Source organism: Asterias rubens, chromosome 12, assembly GCF_902459465.1.
Source record: "Asterias rubens chromosome 12, eAstRub1.3, whole genome shotgun sequence".
In the NCBI taxonomy this organism is placed as follows: Eukaryota; Metazoa; Echinodermata; class Asteroidea; order Forcipulatida; family Asteriidae; genus Asterias; species Asterias rubens.
This window is the reverse complement of record NC_047073.1, coordinates 7814047-7839749: the sequence shown is the minus strand read 5'-3', so window position 1 is coordinate 7839749 and position 25703 is coordinate 7814047. Positions and strand designations below refer to the sequence as shown.

Here is a 25703-nt window from a genome sequence, read left to right as displayed (position 1 = left end):
GATGATTTGGCCTTTGACCGAGCAGTCAATCTTGATGATTTGGCCTTTGAACTGACCTGCATTCCATGAGTTATATTCTTCATCCGGTGGATACTGCACTTTAGTCAGCATGACCTCAACTAGATGCATGTAGACTGGAGCAAAGACTCGAACATACTCCTGAAACTCCTCTTGATCCGACGACACGATGTCATCCTGAAGAGAAGGATGGGAAGGAAGAAAATAGAGGCCGACATTTTTCTCTGATACAGTGGTGGACAATCAGGAAGAGAAAGCTTTGCCAAGGTTCGTTTCATGAATTTTCTTTTCATAAACAACAGTAAGTAACTCAGTTTGCAAACTGAATGCTGCGTCGTGGCCTAGCAGTTACAATGTAAGAGCACCGGACTCAAACTCTGGTGTTTCAGTTCAGCATAGCGTGGGTTCGAGTCCCAGTCATGACACTTGTGTCCTTAAGCAATTGCTATATCCTTTGGCTGGGGTGTAAAGCCATAGGCTTCAAAATAACCCACAGCACCCAAAGCAATTGCTGTGGTGCCCTTAGCCCTGGGGGCTTTACACTTTCGTATTGTACTACAGTGACGTCCTGGACATCAGGGTACATTTCTGGGGCGGAAAATTTTCACAGCTTCATAACTCAAATCTTACCTGCAACAAGCCACTAATTTCAACAGATTCACACTCCATGGCAGCATATATTTTTCTGCGGTGGGTTTTGATCGTTTTTGATTTCTCACAAATCCGTCATTTTCATGAAATAATGCAGCTCCCAACGTTAAGAAATTAAAATTTTTGTTCGTACTCTCACAGTCTGCCGTGTGTACGCAAGACGCACGACGCGCAAATATTGCGTTGCCTTTGCGTGTTAACGCTGTGCAGTCAAGATAATGGTGACCAATAATTCATGCGTCTTGAATCATGCGTCTTGCCCACAAATGCGTACGCGTACGCACGGCAACAGACAACACTGTGAGAAAACGATCAAAACGGGAATATTTTAACGTTGAGAGCTGCATTATTTCACGAAAATGGCGGATTTGTGAGGAATATATGAGGACCAAAACCCACCGCAGAAAAATTTATGCCGCCATAGAATGTGATTCTGTTGAAATTAGTGGCTTGTTGCAGGTAAGATTTGAGTTATGAAGCTTGAAAATTTTCCACCCCAGAAACGGGCCTCAATAGTTAGGACTCTGTATCTGTGTACAGATAAAGAGTCCTATATAGGGCTATGGTGCCCTGTACTTTTGCTGCGGTGTCCTTTGCAAAGTTGAAATACAAGTTTGCATTTTTCTCAAAGAAGTGTCCTTATTAGAGGAAAATTGCTGTGACCCTTCAAGGACTGCAAGAGGAAACTATATAAAGTCTGTACTCACTTGAAGGATGTACCAGAATCCAAATGGTATATTACTGATGCTTTCATCCACTGGGTAGTGGCCTGGTAATGCTGTAAAACCCTGCAGACAAGATAAAGCACCAAGGTAACAATAAACAAGTGTACCCAGGTTGGACTAAACACACCTCATGGTGACGGTGCTGTCACTTTTCTTTTACATAGGGCAAACCTGAGCCCAAATTCATGGCTCTGCTTACCGCTGAGTTCTGCACTTCCGATCACCATTCCCAGGTATTCCCTACTTCCGTGAGCACTGATTCTTTGCTTATGTTAAGCAGAGCCATAAAATTGAGCCCTGATTGCTTAGTTTCACTTTTGAGCTACAGGTGTATGTATTCTTTATGATAATCTTGGCTTCAGATGATGTTTTTTTTTATGGTGGGGGGGGGGGGGCTGGGGTACTTCTCCACAAGATGAAAATGGTCATGAAAGTATGGAATAATTTTGGAAAACCCTCTGCCCTATATCGGGCATGGCTTAGGCAGTGTCCGAATTGGCGGATACAGCTACAGCTACGACTACGGCTAGATTTCCGCGTCATCATGTGTTGAAGTATGGGGCCTCCTAAAGCAACACACCTAGCAACACTCATAGCCGAAGCTGTAGCTGCCAATTCGGATACTGCCATATAGTGTATTCAGAATGGCTCAGACCATAATTTAAATGTCAAAGTTGAGAGGTGAGCTCACAATGATAAGGTTAGTGAACTCCACTGCCTGTTGCCGATCTTCTCCTTTAGACTCCAGTAAGATCTTAGCATTGTTTTCTCCCAGCGAGACGGCAAGACGGCAGATACCCTGAACCACATCCTGGTCAATCAATCAAACAACAACAGGTGTTTATCAAGTGCTTTAAAGGGAAGCTACATGTTTGGTTGTCACTCTTTAAATTAATGGCAATAAAAACTTTTGGTTAGAACCCTACAGCAGGTTTCAAAAGTAAAAAGCATTTTTTAGAAACATTCCACTTGAAAGAAATGTTGTAATGTGAAAAGATAATTTTTGTTATTCCCCAGATTTGAATCTCAGTTGTCGTAACGCTTGTGTATTCCTATTCGGGATTATTCTTCCTGCGTTGACATAATCGCTCAAGATTTTCAGTGTTTTCTCAAAAACATAAACGCCAGGTTCCAAAAATCCAAGGTATTCTTTGCCTTTAAAAGAAAGATGGTAACGCTGTACACAGAAAACAAAGAACAGAACTGAAACATCAAGGTTGTATCCTAATCTTGGGTGTGATACCTTGGTGTGAACCGGTGGTTGATTAGTATGCTCTAGTTTCAGGAGAATTCTGGGCTCTGTTGCTATAAATACATGTAGGTATATTTTGTTACTTACCATGTCCTTGTCTTGCACTGCTGATGACAAGTGATCCTGTAGTTGCAATACTTGCTTGATTACTTTCCTAATTGAAAGCGGATATCTACGTAAAACAGAAAACATCATTAGTGATGAAACATATAGTTTTGTTTTCACCCTTACATGTACATCAATGTGTTAGGCAATGCATACTCAGTACTTTACTGAGTTGTGTGAAAACAAATCCACGCCAAATCACTTGGTTGGGAGCGAACCCACGCCCTTTGCATTGCCAGAGCAGATGTCTCAACACTGTTTTTGTGTTTGGTGTGTGTTTTTGTTTAAGTTTAGAAAAATCCTCATTATGTCAAAATTCATTCGGAGGAAAAGAACCGGCGGTTGACAACTCAACATTCAGCAGAAGACACTGTGGTCTTGACAGATTTTCCCCCAAATTAGAGCCCTGATGACCTAGTCATACAGGGCTCAACACTGGACTGCAGGCCTGAGGTCAGTGATTTTAACATGATATCAGTTAACTGAGGACCAAGTAAGTCTGGCTGTTGTTATGTTGTTCACTTTAATAAAAAGCAGTAAAGTAATTTTCAGAACTGAGAAGTCTCCTGAATTCCAAATATTCTACTCCGCGGTTGTAGAAGATAAAGCAAGACAGTTCTCTAAAGAACAAAATCTACCTGGCAAGTCAACACACACATGCTGTTACTGCAAACCAAATACATCCCCTTGCCTTCATACTCACTTAAATGCGATTGGCTGACACACGACGTTGATCAGCGAGTCGATGCATAGATCAAAGAGCTCTGGATCCTGTAGTAGCTGAAATAACATCTCCGTGATAGGGTCGATGTCATTGAGCGGAACCTTCAACTGGACCCAACTTGAGAAGCATTTCAGAGCTTGGAGGCGGACTGCCGCGGGTGAATCTTGCTGCTCAAGGAGCGTCTTAAGGAGAGGCATGACTACAGAGGGAAGAACAGAAAGAGATAATAATGTTCTGAAATCATCAAAAATCATCCAACCAAATTTTTTCATTTGTTGCATAATGCTTGTTACTGATATTCAGCTGTTGTTTGCTTATCCTGAAAATTACATGGAAATTTGGTTGGTAATCCTGTTTTTATCAAGGAAGACATTTCATCCTCAGCACATTTTTGTGCTTTGCAGCTCTATGAAATTGGGCCATGGTCATAAGTCACAAAAATGTACAGTTTTTCAGCTTTACTTCTTTCCAAGGAATTTTTTTATTTTATGTTAATGACTCTTTTTACTAAGGACCACTTGACAGGTAGAGAAGCTATTATAACATTGGCTCCTAATTGTACGGATTACTCACCGTGCTGAAGCCCGTTCTCCAATTCATGACGCACCGTTCCTTTTCTACCCTGAGGAAGGGGTGCTGTGTGAAACTGAAACAAGCAACAATTAAATATTAATAAGCTGTTTGTCAAACAAAACAACATTTGGTGCAACTATGTTTTTTTAATTAACCCTATGTTTTGTTTTCCTTTTTATTTCTTTTTTCTGTGAAGTCATTTACTCTTGAAAATGTTAGGAACTAACATCTTACATGTAGCTTTATTTTATAGTTCAAAGTTCAGCTAATTTTACAGAAACAAACCCGCCTGGCATGTGACTCGATTTCGCCAGATGGCATGTTACCATGCAGTTATTACATACTATTATAAAATGCACTGTCGAAAACGGTATACACTTTCGTAGCAACATTTACTTCATCCTTTGTTATTATTATTATTATTATTGAATTTATTGAGTGTGGGTTTGAACCCTGGACATGACACTTGCGTCCTTAGCAAGATGCTTTAACATAATTCTTCTCTTCACTCAGGTACATATGGGTACCTGCGAGGGTAGAGGTTGATATTGTGTATGAAAAGCCACTAGCACCATATGGCTGCTCAGGGCTGTATACTCCCCAGGGAGCTGAGAAAGATGAAAAAGGATGTTATTGGCCCAATGCACAGAGTACTGATGTAAAGCGGATTGATACGTTATTGTGAAATGCATAATATTTTTAAAATAGCCACTAGCGCAATGCAGCAGCTCCGGGCTGTATACTTCCCAGAGAGCTCAGAAAGATGAAAAAGAATTTTATTGGCCCAATAAACGAGGCACTAATGTAAAGCCGATTGATACGTTATTGTGAAATGCGTAATATAAAAAATTGTTATTATTATTTGATTACAATATTCTCTTACTTCTTCTGGGAGAACTGTCAAGAGCTCCAGTAAGGCTGTACACCTGTGAGTTGCCTGTTACACAAAAACAGTCAAACAAATAACATTCCTTTAGTATGAGGTCTTAAATAAATAATTAGATAAAATGTTATCATTCCTCACAAGAGAAATTAAAAAGGCACTGACAAAGAACTGTGTATATGCACAACACAATACAAATGGTCAGTAACAAAAGTATAAAATTTTTTTAACGCATAAAATACACACACAATCAGTAAAGTATATAGAAAGTACACAGAACAGCAAAAAGATAACTGTCCCAAACGGTACAAATTTTCACAAGTAAACGTGTCTTAAAACTACCAAAGTGCTTAGTAAAAAATATGTGGAACTAAAAAAGATTTGTAGTCTCAAAATTCTGGACAATTCCAATTCAATCTGACTTTTGGCAGGTATGTGTTACGTTTTTTTTTTACATTGGGGAGGAGCTTAATAAATACATTATTACTGTAGAGGTAAGGGTTAAGACAAGAAAGGTTATTTCTTACGTCTAACTGTGGTATATCCGTCTGCTGGAAGGTATCAATGATACCTTTGACTGCGTCCGGCCATACTTCAGGCATTGTGTTTAGGGCAAAGGATGATAACTGGAAATCAAAAACAATTCATTTTAAATTGTGAAGACATATGTAATACAGGATTTGTAGATATAAAAAAAGAGGGAGATTTTTACAGGATTCAATCATAGGCGAGGTTTGCAGTAGCACCATGTGTAAATCTTGCCTCAGAAAAGAACTGGCCGTTGACAACTCATTGTTTCAATTAGTATACTCTGATCGTCTTCCAAGACAATGCACTGATCGGAGCGTTCAGTTGTCAACCACTGTTTCTTTTTAGAACCAACACTACTCAGATTGGATTCACACATGGTGCTGCCACAAACTTCACCTAAGTTTGTATATACTCAGTGCCTTGAGTACCTTGTTTGGTAGATACGTGCGCTATATAAGACTTCAATATTATTATTATTATTATTAATTACACTCACACAATGCAAAGTTTCAAACCCAACTTAAATACATTCAAAAACCTGTTAAAATCATAGTATCCCGTAAAAAAATCTCTACTATCTGACAGTCACAAGAAAATGGCACACTCTTTTGCCAGATCTTTTTTCTTTTCTTTTCATGCTGTCTCTTGTCAGAAAAAGGAATGTTCTTGTGCGGCCTGTAATCTTAAAAATCTGGACCATGCCAATTAAATCGACACAGTTGGCAGGTATGCTATGTACAGTGATTAGGTTCACTATAACATGACTAGGTTGGATTAAAGAACAGCCACAAATAGCACTTCAAGTACTTTCAAAGGCTTTTGACCATGAAAACAAACGTCGCCCAATCTTGTTAAAGTATTCCACGAATTAACTGAGTCTTAAAATAAAAACTTAGTGTGTTGTGGTCTTTTTTTTAGACGGTACAAAATTGGTAAATAAATTTAAATATAGATAACCATTGACTGTTTTCAACACAAGATCTAACTGATTATAGAGTTCAATCCAGCACTAAGTTTCCATAAGGACAATTCTATCCGCAAGTACTTCAATATAAATAAAATAGACCTAAATACAATTATCACATTCTGGGGGAGATTGGATAGAATTGAATTGAATTGAATTGAATTGAATTGAATTTAGTTGAATGGTTTTGAGTTGTATAACATTTCACAAAGTTTTCATTTGTCTGGAAGTGCCCACGCTGCTTGTTGTAACTGGCCATAGATAAAATTATAAAATTAGAATGCCCGTAGCGAAACAACAAAACACACAAAAATAACAATTGAAGTTGACTATTAACTTGAATGCTGCGGATGTTAGAACTGTCCATTATAAACATGAGCACAGCCACAATCATACATGTAGGTCCACTTTTTGTTACAAAGACACCAAGTGAATGCGAGATAAATGCTGAGCACTTCTTCAATTCATTACTGACACAGCGACTGTTAACCGATGTGTAATTAACATTGAATTAACTGGTACATCAGTGGTTTTCAAATGTTCATGAAATGGAAACGAAAAATAAAAAGAGTAACCATGAATGTTACTGTGGGCCCAATAAAAATATAAGTCTCCTGACAATGACTAAAGCAAGCTAGTCGAAATGTTGAGACCAATTAATAGTTAATAACGATCCACTTAAGCCCGGTTCATACTTCCTGTGAATGCGAATGCGAAGCGAAATTGACGTGAATTTGACAACACAACTCTCTTTGCGTGGCGATATTTGCAAGTGAGTTGAGCGGAGTTGAACTGCTGCGAATTTGTGGTGTCAACAAACAAATCGCATTCGCATTCGCAGGAAGTATGAACCAGGCTTTAGGCTAAAGTAGTAGTCTCGGCCCATTTTCTACCTTCTAAGCCCAGCTAGTAGTTCTTTTAAGAACTGAGAAGTAACCCTGAACTCCAAAAATCTACTCCGTGGTTGTAGAATAAATTAAGCAAGACAGTTCTCTAAGGTAAAATCTACCTGGCAATTAGATGTATATACATCGTGTTACTGTAAACTAAATATATATCGATACCTGACCATGCAATGCCTCAAATCCCTTATAAAATATTTTCAAAAAAATCTACTCAGCGGTAGTAGAACATAAAGCGAGACAAGTTCTCTAAAGAACATAATCTAACCAGCAATACACGCATGGTGTCACCACAAACCAAATATATATTGATACCTCATCATGCAATGCCTCAAATCCCATACAAAATGCAATGCCTCAAATCCCATACAAAATATTTTCAAAAAATTCTTCTCAGCGGTAGTACAATGTAGAATATAAAATCTACCCTGCAAGTAGATACCAGATGGTGTCATCCAAAACCAAATTTATAATATATATTGATACCTCACCATGCAAATACCTCAAATCCCAATATAAAATATTTGTAGTACTTACTGCTACGCACAACCGAGTCAACACAATTCTGGCTCCAGCACCGAATGCAAAGATCTGTCTGAATATCTGAGTGCGTAGGATATCATACTGTTCAGGGTGCACCTCAATCCTAAACAAGACGACAATAACAAGGAGAGGGAAAAAAGTCAGAGAGACCAATACTTAACTCGTGTCAAGTACAATAACCTAATAAGTAATTTACGGATTTCCTGTGACATTTAAAGATCTTTAAGCTCTTAGCACATCCTCGTTCAATGCCACAGGAAAAGAAGTAAGCTGCCGATGTTTGCGGAGACAAGCTGAAATGAAAACATTTGTCCGGATGTATTCAGTTAATGAAATATCACACTGGAGTTCGTTTTAGCACGTTTTCCATTTAATAATTTTTAAAGGCACTGGACAATTGGTAATTACTCAAAGTAATTGTTAACATAAAAACTTACTTGGTAACAAGCAATGGAGAGCTGTTGATAATAAAAAACATTGTGAGAAATGGCTCCCTCTTTAAGTAATGTACCTTTTGAGAAAGACGTAATTTCTCAATCAAATAATAAAAAACTTCACCAGAAGCCTTTTATTATGCATCTGAAAGCAAACAGAGTAATGCAACAACAGTGTTTTTTATCTTTCATTATTCTCTTGCAAATTCAATGACCAACTAACCCCAGACTTTCACATCTTTGTTTTTTAATGCATATGTTGGGATACACCTAGTGAGAATACTGGTCTTTGAATAATTAACCAAGCGTGTCCATTGCCTTTAATGAGACATAACTACAATGACAAGCAGAGGAATCTGTCATGGCTAATGGATAAACGCTTCATTCAAGTGATTAATTTGACACGGTAGTTCCACCACAAACTGGTTATTCTCTTCCTTTCCCACAACGTGTAAAGCTTTAAATCTTTACTGCATCATTATTGAACACTTTAAGGGCACTGGCACCTTTGGTATTTGTCAAAAATATGCATAAAATAACAAACCTGTGAAAATTTGGGCCTAACTGGTCATCAAAGTTGCATAAAAATAATGAAAGAAAAAACACCCTTGTTGCACAATTAATTTGTTTGCTTTCAGATGCATAATAAAAGGCTTCAGGCCTGAAGTCTTTAAATGTTTGAGTGAGAAATTACCTCTTTCTAAAAACCTATGCTACATGTACTTCAGAGGGAGTCGTTTCTCACATTGTTTCAAACTATCAACAGGTCTTCATTGCTTGTTACCAAGTAAGTATTTATGCTAAAAAGGTGTTTGTGTAGTTACCGATAGTGTCCAGAGCCTTTAAGGTTTTATACAGTGTTGTATTTTGAGTACTTAGTATCAATTACTGTCCAGAAATAGGAACACTTTTTCGAAGAATTAGCACATTTTTTTAAGCACAAATGTTGCAACTTCCTTGAAAGTCTGTGAGATTGATGAAAATTAATCCGTTCCTAGCCGTTGTGCAAATACAATAAAGTGAAAGACGAGAACAGTCAATAAATAACCAAGCCAAAACCTACCAGTATCTGGAAATCTTTGTATGGAGGGCACTAGCACCAAAATACTGGACCTCTGTGGCCTGGTGATACAAAGAAAATAAAGAATTCATTATTCACAGTGTATAAGACCATGGGTGGATTTCACAAAGAGTTATAGGAGATACTTAAAATGTATGGCTAGTCCTAAGACATTGTAAGATAGGACGAGTACCTCGTCTCGTCCTAACTCGGGTTCTTTGTGAAATCTACCCTACACGTATGTCACATAGGGCATTCTTAACCTACAGGCAAACAGTTCAAATCTAAAAGAAGAGGAGAACATAATTTTTGGGTTTAACCAAACACTGATGTGTGTAAAGCACTGTACTTCCATGAGTCATGTGGTAACAGGGGTGCCATTTTCAAAAAAATATATTTTTTTTATTCAAATGTCATTTTCCTCCCTGATAAATAACATCAAAAAGGGTTTGCAAACTATTTCTATCTAATAAACAACACAACATAAAAAAAACTTTTTCTCAGTTTTGTTTTCTGGCATTTCTTGCCGTTCTACTTTCACAACCTTTAACCTTTAGCATAAATGTAGCTGACAAAGGAGTATTTTACAAGAATAAAGACTAAAACCCTTTCACACTATGGAGACAAATCATACAAATTCACTGCCACTCAGAGTTTCACACTCGCTGGGATTTCCCAACACAATATAGATAATGTGACCTATGTTTACATTCAAATCGCCCTCTGTTGACAAAACACTGTATAGGTCATGTTTCGCCGGGCAAAATTACGCGTAGTCATGGTAAGATTGCATTCACTTTCTAGTTGACTGCCAAAACACGAAGGTTTTGCCCGGCGGTATGCGAATCGTGTTATGATTTTCGAGTGACGTCAGAAGTCACATCGTCTATTAAAGACACTGGACACTATTGGTAATTGTCAAGGACTAGCCTTCACAGTTGGTGTATCTCAACATATGCATTAAAATAACTAACCTGTGAAAATTTGAGCTCAATCGGTCTTCGAAGATGCGAGATCAAAATGAAAGAAAAACACACCCTTGTCACACGAAGTTGTGTGCGTTTAAGATGGTTGATTTCGAGACCTCAAGTTCTAAATCTGAGGTCTCGAAATCAAATTCGTGGAAAATTACTTCTTTCTCGAAAACTATGGCACTTCAGAAGGAGCCGTTTCTCACAATGTTTTATACCATCAACCTCTCCCCATTACTCGTCACCTAGAAAGGTTTTATGCTAATAATTATTTTAAGTAATTTACCAATAGTGTCCACTGCCTTTAACCCTGGTATTATCTTGCTTCACCCTACCCCAGTCCCAAGCAGGTGTACCTACATGCATTCCAAGGAAAAACTTGTTTCCATCAAGTTTGTACCCTAGGTTTAATACACTTCAGTCCAATGCCTACATGTATGTGTAAATGGCTTTGTTGCACTTGATATGCTTGAGGGCTCCTTGGGTGGTCGGGGTTGGCAGGTAATGTCTTTCTTCACCATCCACCTCAAGGACCCCGGTTCGAATCACGCCAGGGGCACTAAATGGATTGTGTTTCAGTCCCTACTGTACCTGACTGCGTAGGTTTTGCATGGATTAATTCACGAGGGGTTTTCCTCCCACGTCTAAAACTGAAACTTCCTTTCTTGTTTTCTCTCTATTGGGTTCTTGGATACAATCTTGGTCATATCTCGTTGTGACACCAATGCTCCCGTGCCCCCTTTCAATGTAGCTCTCCTTGCGCGGTCTTCGGCGCTCCCATCAACATGTTTATTGTCACAGGGGAAATGGACAGGAATTGTTTACTGTAACGTTGTAAATGGGTGGCACAAGCATTTTGGCCGGGATTGTAGATTAAGTTTGATCTTTTAAGAGTCATTGGCTTCACAACCAGAATACATGAAGTGAAAAAAAGCAATTAATTGTCTGTCTCATGCATTTAGTACCAACTGCCATCCTTTTGTCGACACCTTTCATTAACTATGATTCATTTCTAAAGAGTGGCAGACTTTCCAAAACGCTTTCCGGGGATCAAGAAAGTCAACACATGCAGAGAAGAATTACTAATGACATGAATGACATGGACACCTTACTTGATACTGATTGGATGTTAAGCCTCTACTGGCAATCTTTGGGCAATGCTGGGGGTCGTCACTAACCGACTTCTCAACAGTCATTATCTGGAGGTGCTTCCCCAAGGCCACTCCACATTGTGACAGCAGGGCTCTAAAATAGCACTGGACCACAGGCCTGAAGCCAGTGGTTTTAGCGATGGGCGCCAGTAAACTTACATGTACGACCGGACAAGCGTGGTGAAGTCTTCTGGTATGTGATTGAATAATATTAGGTTACCTCATTATGTAATGTCTTTGTGAAAAATTGCATACTATCTTTTAACTCTATTGAGTATCAAATTAGGACCTGGGCCCAATATCATAAAGCCTGTAAGCACCAAAAACTTGCTGAGCACCACACAGTAGCAAAAACAGGTTACCAGCCAAAATTACAATAAGTTTGCATTGTTGTGGCTGGTGAACCACTCAGTTTTTGCTTAGCAAAGAAATTTGTCAGGCAGTATTTTCTGCTTTAATACAGCTTTTTGAAATTTGACCCGTGGCTCAACTTCATAGAGCTGCTTTTATAAGCAGAAAATATTGCTAAAAAAGTTTCTCTTAAGCACAAATTAGCAGGATACCAGTCACACAATGAACATGAGAGATGGCATTTTGGCTGGTAACCTTATTATGGTAAGCAAAATTATTGTGTTTTTAGCTACATTACTTTTTGTGCTTAGGCAGCTTTAATGAAATTGGGCTCTGGTTGTTTGCGGGGTGAACTCGCCTTGTCTGGGGCCAGAAGTGTCCATGAAAATTGCCAAGCTTGTTGTGAGCGTTGCGCCACCAGCAGCCATCGCTGAGCAGAGTCCTTTACCCCAGGGTGTGGATCATAATAAAGCTGATGTATAGCCTGAAGGAAAGGACAGAACAAATTATTTGGACTGAGAGTGCGTTTCAGATGGCCTCTGTATACTGAGTTTACAAATATTGGTGCCTAAGCGTCAGGGTTCTAACCATCAGGGTTCTAACCATACACAAGCTAGCGTATCGGGCCATCTGATATGATGAGCATGCAACAGGTTGATACACACAACCTTTGGCAGATAAGTGCAAATTTTGGCCAATATGCAAAACAAATATTTTATTTCTGTTAAAAAGTTTATATTAATGTCAAAAAAAGCTAAAACCATCTATACACGTAATGCTCCAGAATGCACATTAGGGCATTTTAAACCAAGATAAACACCAAGTAGAAAACATTCTGAAGTCCTTTTTCAACTCAGACTTCTTTGGCCACTGCAAAAATCTGGGGCCGGATTGCCCCCCCCCCCCCAGTTTTGAACAATTCTGTGGAGAACCCTGGAGCATTGTATCTCAAAAGAAAGACCCTCGTACAGTGTACAAGATCTGTGTACAAGTACAATACATGTATCTTTGTACTTCAGTCTATTTGTATGGCTTCAATAAATTTTCCAAATGGCTTTGAGATACACAATGTCTTTGCACATGTACATAATTGTACGGTAGTCTATTTTAATTATGGCTTCAAGAAATTCCCCCGACCCCCCCCCCCCCCTAAAAAAAAAATAAATAAATAAATCCTGAGAGTATACTTTCCAGCATGCTTAAGAAAGACTAAATACGCATTATTGTTATAAATGTAGTAACTTTACTTTCTAACTTTTTACTAGCAGTGGAGACAAGTCCAGTGGCCATTTTTTACCCCATACCCAATGGCAGTTTTTACCCCAGTTTACCCTACCTTTTCTATGTTATCCACATCGATGTCCAGTGTAGAATCATTTCTTGACTGGGACGAAGTAGCCATCCCTCCTGGACCAAACTGCTGTCAATAAATCCAGCAACACTGCCAAGACCGTCTGGAAGGTCAACGTCACGTTGGGCGACTAAATAAAAAACACTCTACCTCTCCAGCTTGAAGGAAACACTTTATCATCAGGTGTTAACGGCCTGGTTCCTGTTCGGAGAAATAACAAAACAAAAAACCAAGATAAGCTTAAATTTAAAAAGGTTAAAAAAAAGTAAATGGCCTGACGTTTCGACAACCTAGCAGAGTCTTTCTAGGAGAAAAAAAATCATTAAAATTTAAAAAGGGAATTATTTTCATTTTTGTTTTCACCTGCAGATTGTGAGTTCAAGTACATGGAGGCAGTACAATGTGTAGATTGAAATCCCTGTGGGTGATGTGGTAAACTGAATAAGCCAAGAATCATAGAGGAAATTTAATGCGGTATATTGTAGATACATGTACTATGGCCCTTTTCGAAACCACGGCTTCGGCTTTGGGTTCGGCTTCAGACTCCGTCCTCATTTCTGAAGCCCTGAGCGGGTTTACGCAAAGCATGCGCAATGGTCAAATCAAGCGTTGTCAAATCCAAAGCCAAAGCCGAAGGTTCAAAAAAGGCCTCATAGATGTGTACTTCACAATCTTGGCATCTTGAAAATCTGAACACAAATCTGAACTGAACACAGCTATATTCTCACATTGACCATATTTTGGTGCTGTATTAAGAAACTGGGCATTCTGAAATCTGAACACTACAAGTCAAACTTTAAATCCAGAGCACAAAATTTCTTGTAAACCTGCAGTATTTGTAAAGTGGTGTAATTGGGTAGTTGACCATAATCATACTACAGTGTATGAGCACCAAGGTGTAACACTGGTGTACTGGTGTAACACTGTACAGGTGTCACACAGGTGTACCACACCCATTCAGTGTAACACAGTTGTACATGTTGACCGGTGTACCAGTGTAACACTGGTGTACAGGTGTAACACTGGTGTACAGCACCCCTATCAGAGGGAATTCAACCCTTTTTCATGATTGAGTGCAGTGTGACACAGGTGTACCGGTATAACACTGGTGTACCGGTGTAACACTGGTGTACAGGTATAACACTGGTGTACAGGTATAACACTGGTGTACAGCACACCTTCAGAGGGAATTCAACCCTTTTTCATGATTGAGTGCAGGTGTAACACGGGTGTGCCGGTGTAACACTGGTGTACAGGTGTAACACTGGTGTACAGCACCCTTTCAGAGGGAATTCAACCCTTTTTCATGATTGAGTGCAGGTATAACACAGGTGTACCGGTGTAACACTGGTGTACAGGTGTAACACTGGTGTACAGCATCCTTTCAGAGGGAATTCAACCCTTTTTCATGATTGAGTGCAGGTATAACACGGGTGTGCCGGTGTAACACTGGTGTACAGGTGTAACACTGGTGTACAGCACCCTTTCAGAGGGAATTCAACCCCTTTTCAGGATTGAGTGCAGGTGTAACACAGGTGTACCGGTGTAACACAGGTGTACCGGTGTAACACTGGTGTACAGGTGTAACACTGGTGTACAGCACCCTTTCAGAGGGAATTCAACCCTTTTTCATGATTGAGTGCAGGTGTAGCACTGGTGTAGAGCACACAGTACAGCTTCAGAGTGTATTCTACCTGTCTTCAGGGTTGACTTGGAAGTGTAAACAATTCATCACCTTCAATTCTACACAAGTATTAGGCCTATCTGTAGGAGTAACACTAATTGCAAAGTGCAGAGTGTATTCTACCTGTCTTTTAGAATGACTGCAGGTGTAACACTGAGTTCTTACAGAGTGAACATTGTATTGTACCGGTCTTCAGGCAGGAAAGTAGTCTGTCAACCCTCTGCACCCATCTTAAAAAGGGATTGACCATCCCAACATGACCCTAGTTACCAACAGACTCACTAAAAAGCATTTCCTGTTTATTGTGACCCCTCAGGTAATTAAAGCTGGCGGCTGTCACTACTCCTCCTAAATAGCCTGATTCCTGGCCATCAAGAGGCCATTGACAGGCTCTAAATCACAATCCTAGCATCTCAGCACTACATTAATAGAACACTCTTAGCATACATGTACTCCAGAGAGCTGACTTTATAAATACGGAAACAAAATAAGCTCAACGAAACATCTTAAGAGTTGCACTTTCAGTATCATTCTTTTTTTTTAATAGTTTTTTTAAAGCTATCTTCTGCTCCAGCTCCTCTCTCTCGATAGTGGCATAGACGCTGTACAGCTCCTCGTAAAGGTGCACGCCTCCTTCAGGCAGAAGTTCATGAACCTTTAAAGATCAATCGACCCGAGTGTCTTCAAGAGAAGCTAAGCATCACTCCCTCAAGGGTCAGGTATTAAACTTGGAGGCACACCTGCTGACAGGGCGGCAGCGTTGAGGGGGGTCTACTACTCACTCAGAGATAACCTGCAGGCTAGACTGATCCATATCTAGTATCACTTCCTCTGGGTTAACCATTCACATCCTCTGTCTACACACGTTGAGTTCCCCCAAGTGTGTCACTGCAGAGAGTGCAGAGTACAGTTTGATGTGTTCAGAAACGATCACAAGGGTATAAACAAGTACAGTAAACATAGTTTCCCTGTTAAAACACGAGAGCTGTATTTTACATCTGTACTGCATGGGTGTGAGCTGGCAGTGTTTGTTCCAAAGGTTTATGCTTCGAAAAATGTTTGCCACAATAAAAATAAGTTATATATTAAATCAAACTTAATTTATACATGCACATTGATCCTCCTCATGTGTTATGATGTCATTGTTAGGCCTGGGGTTGATTTCCAAAAAGATACATCCTAACTTACATAGTACGTATGTACATTTAGGACTACATGTAGTCCTAGGAGTTATTAAAAACCTGAAGGCAAGTCCTAAGTTTTAACTTTTCCTAAACTCAAGATAAGATTCGTCTTCACCCCTTTGTGAAATTCAAAGCTGATGCTTCATTTTTATTTTGGCAAGGGATTTTTTCTCCTTGGTAAAAGGCATCTCTTGTAAAATTATATTGGAACATTTTCAAGATTCACCAAGGCAATGACCATGGGCAACAGAGGTGATTGCAAGACAGAGAAAACCATAAATTGCTTCTCTTAACCAAGATGTATGGGAATCTGCAACATGGGCCGAGACTAGAGCATTGGAACTATAAAAAAACTTAGAGCTATATTAAGTTTGCAGCTTCCTCCTCACGGAACTGAGAAAGTTTGTGGATTGGCTAAAGTTTGCCTTTATCAAAAAAAACAATGAACTGGGAAAGGCCATGTGTTGTATTTGAGTGCCATGATACTATTAAGAACCATGTATCATCATTATTCATTATTATCACAAAAATACCTGTAGTACAGTATACAGTTCGACTTGTGCACTGTTGAAAGGTTTCAAATACATGCAGTAGATCAACTTAAAACGTGACCCTTAAAACGTGACCACAAAACCTAAATTTTCACAGATTTGTTAGTTACGTGTATTTCCAAGTAAAAACTAGAGAACAGGAATAGTTTTACTCTTTCCAAAATCAATCTTGACTGAACATCAGGCGTACATGCCGAGAATGACTAAGTTTTTATAATCAATCTTTCAGAGAAAGGGCGGGGTAGAGGTTGTCACCACTGTACACCCCAGAGGTAACATGTTTTTCTTAAACACTTTACGTACAGTCCAAAAAATCTCTGCTGAGCAAGATGAAGTTCCCATCCTGTTTGTGTCTACGTCTAGCTTGATTGTAACTATTTCCTTCCTTAGTCGAACCCACAGTCTGTCAGAACAATTAGTGTAAAAAAAAAAAAAAACTCCCCGCTACAAAAAACCACAGCAGGCCTGACACTTCACGAAGGCAACAAAGGCGATTGCCTCTGTGCCCTCTGGTCATTGCCTTGGTGCCATTGAAATGCTCTGGACAGTAGAAATTTACAATTTCCTCAGAGTGCCCTTAACCAATGAGAATGTCTCGGTGCCTTTGCCCTTTCAAAAACGAAGCATACAGGCCTGCCACCAGCAGTACTGATTCCAGAGTGTTTCCAGGCTTCCATAGTACTGTACTGTACTGTATTTTCACAAAATAAGCTGTTCGGGTTGTCTGCAAAGTTTTTTATTGTAGTTTTCAAGAGAGAAAGACAGATCCAAATATGGCTGTTCTCGGGGACATTGTCACAAGAGGCAATTTTAAGGCAACATGTTAAATGGGGAAAAAATCACCTAAATATGCAGTGTCTGGTAATGGAAGAGTTTCCTGTAAAGTTTATGAAGACAAGTGGTAGGAGGGGTGCTTTTAAACCATTCTTCACCCCCTTTTTATCTCATTGGGGGGGGGGGGCAAGGGTTTGGAGGTTCTGGTCATGAACAAGACATTAGTGAATGTGACTGCTTTTTACTGCTTTAAGTTAATGTTGCAACAGTTACAACCATGCGTTTTTCCCATTAAAATGTAGCCAAACTAGCCGTAGTATGTTTTGAATCACTCTTGATTGTAATTACCACTTTTGGTTAGAAGCCTAGTCAGCTTTTGGTTAGAAGCCTAGTCAGCTTTTGGTTAGAAGCCTAGTCAGCTTTTGGTTAGAAGCCTAGTCAGCTTTTGGTTAGAAGCCTAGTCAGCTTTTGGTTAGAAGCCTAGTCAGCTTTTGGTTAGAAGCCTAGTCAGCTTTCGGTTAGAAGCCTAGTCAGCTTTTGGTTAGAAGCCTAGTCAGCTTTTGGTTAGAAGCCTAGTCAGCTTTTGGTTAGAAGCCTAGTCAGCTTTTGGTTAGAAGCCTAGTCAGCTTTTGGTTAGAAGCCTAGTCAGCTTTTGATAGGAATAAAGAATTTTCACAAACATTTACTTTCGAAGTAATGAGGTAATGTCAGAAGATTTAAGTTTTTTATGCCATAAAAATTTGAATCTAAGAAGTGTTACAGGCCTTTTAAATGTTATATTTTATAGAACTAAAACGAATGAAAACAATCAAACTTTGGGTTCCAAGACCCATGGTTTATTTGGCCGTTTTAAAAGCAACAAATATCAGAAATACATTGGAGCCGAAATTACATGGCAACCCAAGGTCTCCAAAAAGAATGTCAATGTTATTGTCAAATAAGTCACAATGTCACTGGCAACCACAGACTATCAACAAAGAATGTCTGGTGCACCTGCAGAACACTTTGCACATACACTGTAAATGTAAGAACCACTAATGTGACAGCTTCAAAACCAACTCTTTCAAAATGTGTTTAAAGGCAGTGGACACTATTGGTAATTACTCACAATAATTATTAGCATAAAACCTTACTTAGTGACGAGTAATGTGGAGAGTTTAATGGTTTAAAACATTGTGAGAAACGGCTCCCTCTGAAGTAAAGTAGTTTTCGAGAAAGAAGTAATTTTCCGTTTGATTTTGAGACCTCAAATTTAGAATTTGAGGTCTCGAAATCAAGCATCTGAACGCACACAACTTCGAGTGACAAGGGTGTTTTTCTTTCGATATTATCTCGCAACTTCGACGACCAATTGAGCTCAAATTTTCACAGGTTTTTTATTTTATGCATATGTTGAGATACACCAAGTGAGAACACTGGTCTTTGACAAAATTACCAATAGTGTCCAGACGAAAAATGTTTATTGTCCGTTTAACTAAAACCCGCACAGCTGGCAAAACATTGGCAATGTTCGTGTATGTGTTGTTTACCAATCAAAAAAGCAAAGTTTACTAGCCTGATTGGCTTAAGTGCAAAGCGTGTAGACTCACCAATGATAAAATGACATTTTAAGCCTAAATGCTGTATGAAAACTCCAACATGTTGTACTCGTAACTCTGCACTTTTTTGCCAAAAACAAATAATAACAATAATAAAGAGAAATTTATAAAGCGCAAAAACAATAGCAGAAAGAATCTGGCCCTGCATTTTATGCTTTTATCGTGAAATAGCCCGCCGGGCTAGTCAAACTAGTTAGTATACTGTACATGTATTTTAGTGAGACCAGCTTTCAAGCATGCAGGATTTAGTATACTGTACATGTATTTTAGTGAGACCAGCTTTCAAGCATGCAGGATTTAGTATACTGTACATGTATTTTAGTGAGACCAGCTTTCAAGCATGCAGGATTTAGTAAACTGTACATGTATTTTAGTGAGACCAGCTTTCAAGCATGCAGGATTTAGTATACTGTACATGTATTTTAGTGAGACCAGCTTTCAAGCATGCAGGATTTAGTATACTGTACATGTATTTTAGTGAGACCAGCTTTCAAGCATGCAGGATTTAGTATACTGTACATGTATTTTAGTGAGACCAGCTTTCAAGCATGCAGGATTTAGTATACTGTACATGTATTTTAGTGAGACCAGCTTTCAAGCATGCAGGATTAAGTATGTACTGTACATGTATTTTAGTGAGACCAGCTTTCAAGCATGCAGGATTTAGTATACTGTACATGTATTTTAGTGAGACCAGCTTTCAAGCATGCAGGATTTAGTATACTGTACATGTATTTTAGTGAGACCAGCTTTCAAGCATGCAGGATTAAGTACGTACTGTACATGTATTTTAGTGAGACCAGCTTTCAAGCATGCAGGATTTAGTATACTGTACATGTATTTTAGTGAGACCAGCTTTCAAGCATGCAGGATTTAGTATACTGTACATGTATTTTAGTGAGACCAGCTTTCAAGCCTGCAGGTTTTAGTATACTGTACATGTATTTTAGTGAGACCAGCTTTCAAGCATGCAGGATTTAGTATACTGTACATGTATTTTAGTGAGACCAGCTTTTAAGCATGCAGGATTTAGTATACTGTACATGTATTTTAGTGAGACCAGCTTTCAAGCATGCAGGATTTAGTATACTGTACATGTATTTTAGTGAGACCAGCTTTCAAGCATGCAGGATTTAGTATAGGCCTACTGTACATGTATTTTCCCGCTTCTGATAGTATAGGGCTCGAATTTGGGGGGGGGGGTGGATCCAGAAGATTGAAGGGTTTGTAGCTGAAAACCTTTACAGGACCAGGAATTTGTTTCAAGACCAGAACCAAAATGAGACAAAGTTACCATGAACACAGAGTCACAAGTTAAACTGTTTGACCAATAAACTGTTTGACTGAATAAGCACTGTTTGACCAAGAGAAGATTTATCATGTTTTGTCTTTTTGTAATTTGGGGAAATTTTTTGTGGTTGCATACCGGGAAAATCTGTTTACTTCTTGCTTGTTTTTTTGACTGCGCGCGAATTAAAAAAAGGTAATATTCAAATATTGGGCCCATTATAAGGCGGCAGACTATACTCCAAGCCGTCATGCGCACATGAGCTCACACACTATCAATTGGTACATGATGATCACATCGCCATTGCAAAGACTTATTTTTGGAAATAACTTCATCCATTGATATAATTTTTTACTTGTGAACTCATCAAAAGTGTAGTAATAATAAGGGACACTAAGAATGTATAAACGGAATTTTAACTTCTCAATTCAGGTAAAAAATAAAGAACATTTTAGTCAAATTTTTGTTCACATTTTAAAGCAGCTTTTTGACCCAGGACGTCAGTGCAGTGGCACTGACCATCTTACCGACTCCTACCACCAGGGCAAAGGAATGATGCAAACAAAAAGATCAGAAATTTTTTTGTGTCCTACCACCACTTTTAACTCAATGCATAGGCAGGCAGCGGGGCATTCGCAACCGGGGTTTATGTCGTCGTGTATGTCGTCATGCACGACGTGCGCACGCATGGCCTATATCTCTGTGTGGGTTCAACAGCGCCCTCTCTTTATATTTTGCTATTCGCGATAAACCTAATGAATAAACAATTGTTCTACCATAATAACAACAACTTATGTAGGGATTGTAGTAGTAGGCAGTTTCAGTGAAATTTAATGCAGGAGCTGTGATTTTTTTTTTCTGACAAGATGTGGTCTGTTAAGGTGTATTCTAAGGAGTAAAAATCAATTACAAATTTTGAAATCGGATGTTTGGTTGCAGAGATATACCGTTTTTTAATGAGCGTGGATCATGCAAAAAACGTACCTGTGTTCAAGTTCAATTGTTATGTTTTTCTTCATATCGGCAAAGGCCAAGTTTAATGCACAGCCTATGGCAATAGAGGGCGCACTATATGACGAGAGCCCTCTACCAATGGGGAGGTTTGCAGACTGTGCTGCGCGGCGCTAGTATGATTTTTATGAACGGCAATCAGTGATATTTTGTGAATCAAACTGAGGAGCGGCATCGTGGGGGAAATTGTTAACTATAAAAATTAAATATGTGTTAAGTTTTGCAGGTGTTTGTGTGAATCCTTTATTAATTATGTCAACAAATATCATTATTAAATTAACCAGAATGGAATAAAATTGAAGAGTTTATGACTGGAATGTTTTCTTTAATTTAAGATCAGTTGATTCTTGTAGTAATAATTGTAGTATTAATACAGTAAACATTTAGAACAATCTTTAAAAAAATTGAGGATGAAGGCATTGGTACACATCAATTATTGTTGTTATATATACAAAGACACATTCTAAAAACTAGTGGCTACAATAAATACAATCATTTTTTTGTTCTACTTTCATTTCAATTAGTAGGCCTTAAAAAATAGATAATAAATACTAGTTTCTTTTGACTCGAGATGAGCAGTCTGTTATTATCAATTCAGAGCGTGGAAATTACCAAAAACAAGATCGGGCAGCTTTCCCCCAACCAAGACGAAACATAATTAGAGCCCCGGCCTATCAAACTTATTGTAACACACGCCCTCTTGTGGTGGCACATAACGGAAACACAAAGATGTATGGAGTACATGTACATTCGTGCGTATTTAGGACAACTTTGCAAGAAATGGTTGAACAAAACCTCTTGGAGGTAGAAGAATACATTCAAATTACACCAAATTTTCACAAGTTAATCTTAAAAGTATGGGAATTAGCACTGACAAAGTCGCATTCAATTTTGATGATTATCTCTGGAAGAAATCTTGACTCAAAAAACGGAAAACGCCGACAAAAATAGGTTTTCATGGTAAAAGCTATGCGACTATGTACCATGTGCGGAATTTTATCGGCTACACGATGATGTAATCGTTATCTCATTTTGGTTAAACATGTGCTCCCTCATCGCAAAAAAAACATCTTCGGGCTTCTTCGGCGCTTTCAGAAGATTTCCGAAATCCGTTGTCCACGGGGTTCAAAGGTGACGTCATGCACAAACAAATGGGCGCTGCACGCGAGGCCAAGCATCCGGTTTCTGTCGTTGCTCTCTATTTTTTACAATATCTCCGAAACTATTCATCCGATTTAAAAAAAAATTGAAATGTAAGCACGAGGAGAGAATGCTTCTGCCTGCTGTCAAGTGTCATAGTTGTGAGTTGTACAAAATGTGAGTTATGATTTAATACATTTCGTTCTTTTTTTCCGGGGCTGTGTGTGTGTGGTTGTTGGTACACGTGAAATCAACTTGAAGAAACTGCCTAGTACAGTAGCAGTAGGCCCTATTTATTAAAGTCATGATTTATAAAATATACTTATTAAGGAAGTCGACATAAATAGAATGGATCTAGAAATAGCCACAATGTTACAACTTGAGGATTCCCAATTTACATACATCATACATCCATTTACCTCCTTGTTTTCTTATAAATCATGGAAAAATTTTACGTCGTCGCCACCAACTTCCGGCACTTTTTTTTTTTTTTTTTTTTTTTTTTTTTGTGCACCTGAGGAGGTTTTCAATCGATTGGGCTAGGATGAAAAAGTGGTTTTTATAGGGGATCAGTTAAAAAAAAATAAAAATAAAAAAAAAAATAAAAACTAAAAACCTATAAAATTTATGTAAAAAAACACCCCGTGATTTGTCTACAGGTCCCGTTTCTCCCTTCTCTCCTCGATCCTGCCTTCTCTCTCATCCAGTCTCCATGTATCTCTATCTGGTGTCTATGCTGGAAGAAATGGATAGTTAGTAATCATTGAAATAATGTAATGCAGTACCGGGAGTCGAACCTGTAAAGCAGAGTTAACAAGTTACTATACATTCAATAGTCCATAGCCTAACCCACCGGGCTACGAGGCGTTGATACCAAATTTAGTTGTCTGTCCTAGATGTGTTTGCCATTACCTGGGTCAATAAAGGTCATAATGAATATGTAATTTAAATGAATATTAAAATAAGCTGTGATTGTCCAGTGCTTTGCATAAGTTGAATATTCATACCGTCCTGAATGACGAACTCCTTCACGCATCAGTCACGTGAAAGGTTATTTTGGATTGTTCCACTAGTATGAGTCCCGAGGGGAGTTCCACCGAGGACGCACGTAATCACCAAGAGTAATTATTTAGAAAGTCTCCCAATTGTTCTGTTGGGCTATATAAGGAAGCTCTTGAAGTCTTGAAGTCATCTTGTCATGCTTTCTAAGTTGAAACATGAATACCTTTTGGAATGCTGAGAGATTGTTTGAGACTGTTGCCACGCCGGATGCTGCAATTGCGTTCTGCAAAGAACGTGGACTAATTGCCGACGCCCCCGATTGCCGGTACTGCCGCCACCCGTTGACATGGTCCGTGAAGACGGACCATGCCGACGGGTTCTCGTGGCGGTGCACACATCGGGGGTGCCGGAAGCGGTCTCGCAATTGCAGCATCCGTCATGGCAGCTGGTTTAGCGACAGCAAGATGTCACTGAAAAAAATCCTCAAGCTCACCTACTACTGGGCGACACGAGCGACAACCTCTGCGGCAATTAGAGAAACATCAGTCCACGAAGGTGAACAAACCAGTAGTAAAACTGTCGTGGACTGGTTCACTTTTTGCCGCGAGGTTTGTCTTCGTGCCGTCGAGGAACGGTGCAGCAAGGGGATTGGTGGGCCGGGCATGACGGTCGAAATCGACGAGTCAAAATTCGGTCGCCGGAAATACAACCGAGGTCGTTTGGTTGAGGGTAAGTGGGTGTTAGGCGGCATTTGCCGTGAGACAAAGGAAATTTTCCTGATTGAGGTGCCAAAGCGGGATTCAGCGACCCTTATTCCTTTAATTAAGGAATATGTGGCCGCTGGATCCACAATCATATCGGACTGTTGGAAAGCATATGATTGCCTCAGTCAGGAAAATGTTACTCATCTCACGGTAAATCACTCCTTAAATTTCGTTGATCCTACCACTGGCGCTCATACTCAAAATATTGAGTGCCAGTGGTGGCAGATCAAGAGGAGTCTGCCGAGCACCCACGCTACCAGCTCTACCGACGGCTTCGGTTTCCGGTTGGCCGAATACATGTGGCGCCGTCAGAATGCCCTGGTCGACCACTTCGACCAAATCCTCAGTGACATCTTGCTGTTGTATAAACCACCGAAACGTTTTTGAATTGGCCCGTCCCCGACAACTCTCACGACTACCCTACTTTAAGGCACTGCTCCGCAGAAACGCCAGACAAATAAATCCAAAGATAGAATCATAGTTAACCAACCAACACATTACCGTTTATTAATTTAAATAACTTCCAAGAAAATTGTCCCTTACAAATATTCGATTAATAATGCAACATGATCCCTTACCTAAAACATACTCAAAAGCAACTGGTGACCCCAAGTTCAAATAAGGCAAAATGTCCATATCATCCAACTGCAATTTAAAGGGATTATTATACATTACATGGATGTTGGACTTCATTTCCCCTTATTTTTGCTGGGTGGCTAAAATAAGATATACCCCCGCCGTACAGGCCCGTAGACTAGTTCAACCTGCTTATTATGCAATGACGGTCATTGTATTGAAACCATAACAGCCTATTCTTATAACATAACATTACCTTCATAAACGCACGTGGTTATTTTGTGGTTTGTTCGAATTTCCCTCCGTCCTCCCTCCCTCCCCTCCTCCCTTCCCAAAATAATTTCAGTGTACCCTATCGGAAATGAATCAGTCCTAGCGATTTTTTCCATTGCGCATGGACGCTGACCGACTGATTGGAGCGTTGAACAACAACACTCACACACACAAACAACATAAACATGGCGGAGTTCGATGTCACTGGGAGTCGAAAACGGCCCAATTTTGACCTTTGTTTACAAACTGATACGTTTTTTTTCTCTCTTTTTTTTCTGGATGTATATATGCGTTAACCCTTCTTCTAAGGTAAGAAAAAAATTCAGTGGTTTTGGAGTTAATTAACGGCGGATAAATTGGTGGCGACGACCGGAAGATTACCCTAAATCATGACACACTGACTCACTGTCACTGCTTGTCCAGCAGGCTGTTGTGTGCACACATACACACAGCGGCGCCTGTCAGTGTGTGTCAATTTTGTAAAAAATTTCGTACACAAAACAAACCCTCTCTATTCTCTACATACCTGGTTTGGTTCAATCTTAGACAACTGTAACCTCCATATCCATATTCGTTACCATAAGACTTCTTCCCGCAAACACTCTTAATGATGAGGAATCTTTACTTTTAAGAACTGAGTGAAGAAGGAACACAATAAGACGGCAAATC

At 39.3% G+C, this 25703-nt stretch overlaps 1 protein-coding gene across 1 annotated transcript in view; it reads right to left on the bottom strand.

The window, feature by feature from the left end:
- LOC117297642 (importin-13-like) overlaps window positions 1-25703 on the bottom strand; it is a 72527-nt gene extending 46824 nt beyond the window's left edge. The window contains exons 1-13 of the mRNA XM_033780780.1: window positions 25561-25703; window positions 13175-13390; window positions 12197-12322; window positions 9369-9427; window positions 7866-7974; window positions 5459-5557; window positions 4932-4985; window positions 4049-4121; window positions 3455-3674; window positions 2734-2818; window positions 2086-2205; window positions 1377-1457; window positions 57-195 (exon numbers count right to left, since the gene is read on the bottom strand). Coding sequence (XP_033636671.1) covers window positions 57-195; window positions 1377-1457; window positions 2086-2205; window positions 2734-2818; window positions 3455-3674; window positions 4049-4121; window positions 4932-4985; window positions 5459-5557; window positions 7866-7974; window positions 9369-9427; window positions 12197-12322; window positions 13175-13240 — 1231 coding nt within the window. The 5' untranslated portion in view covers window positions 13241-13390; window positions 25561-25703. The remainder of the gene's footprint in view (window positions 1-56; window positions 196-1376; window positions 1458-2085; window positions 2206-2733; window positions 2819-3454; window positions 3675-4048; window positions 4122-4931; window positions 4986-5458; window positions 5558-7865; window positions 7975-9368; window positions 9428-12196; window positions 12323-13174; window positions 13391-25560) is intronic.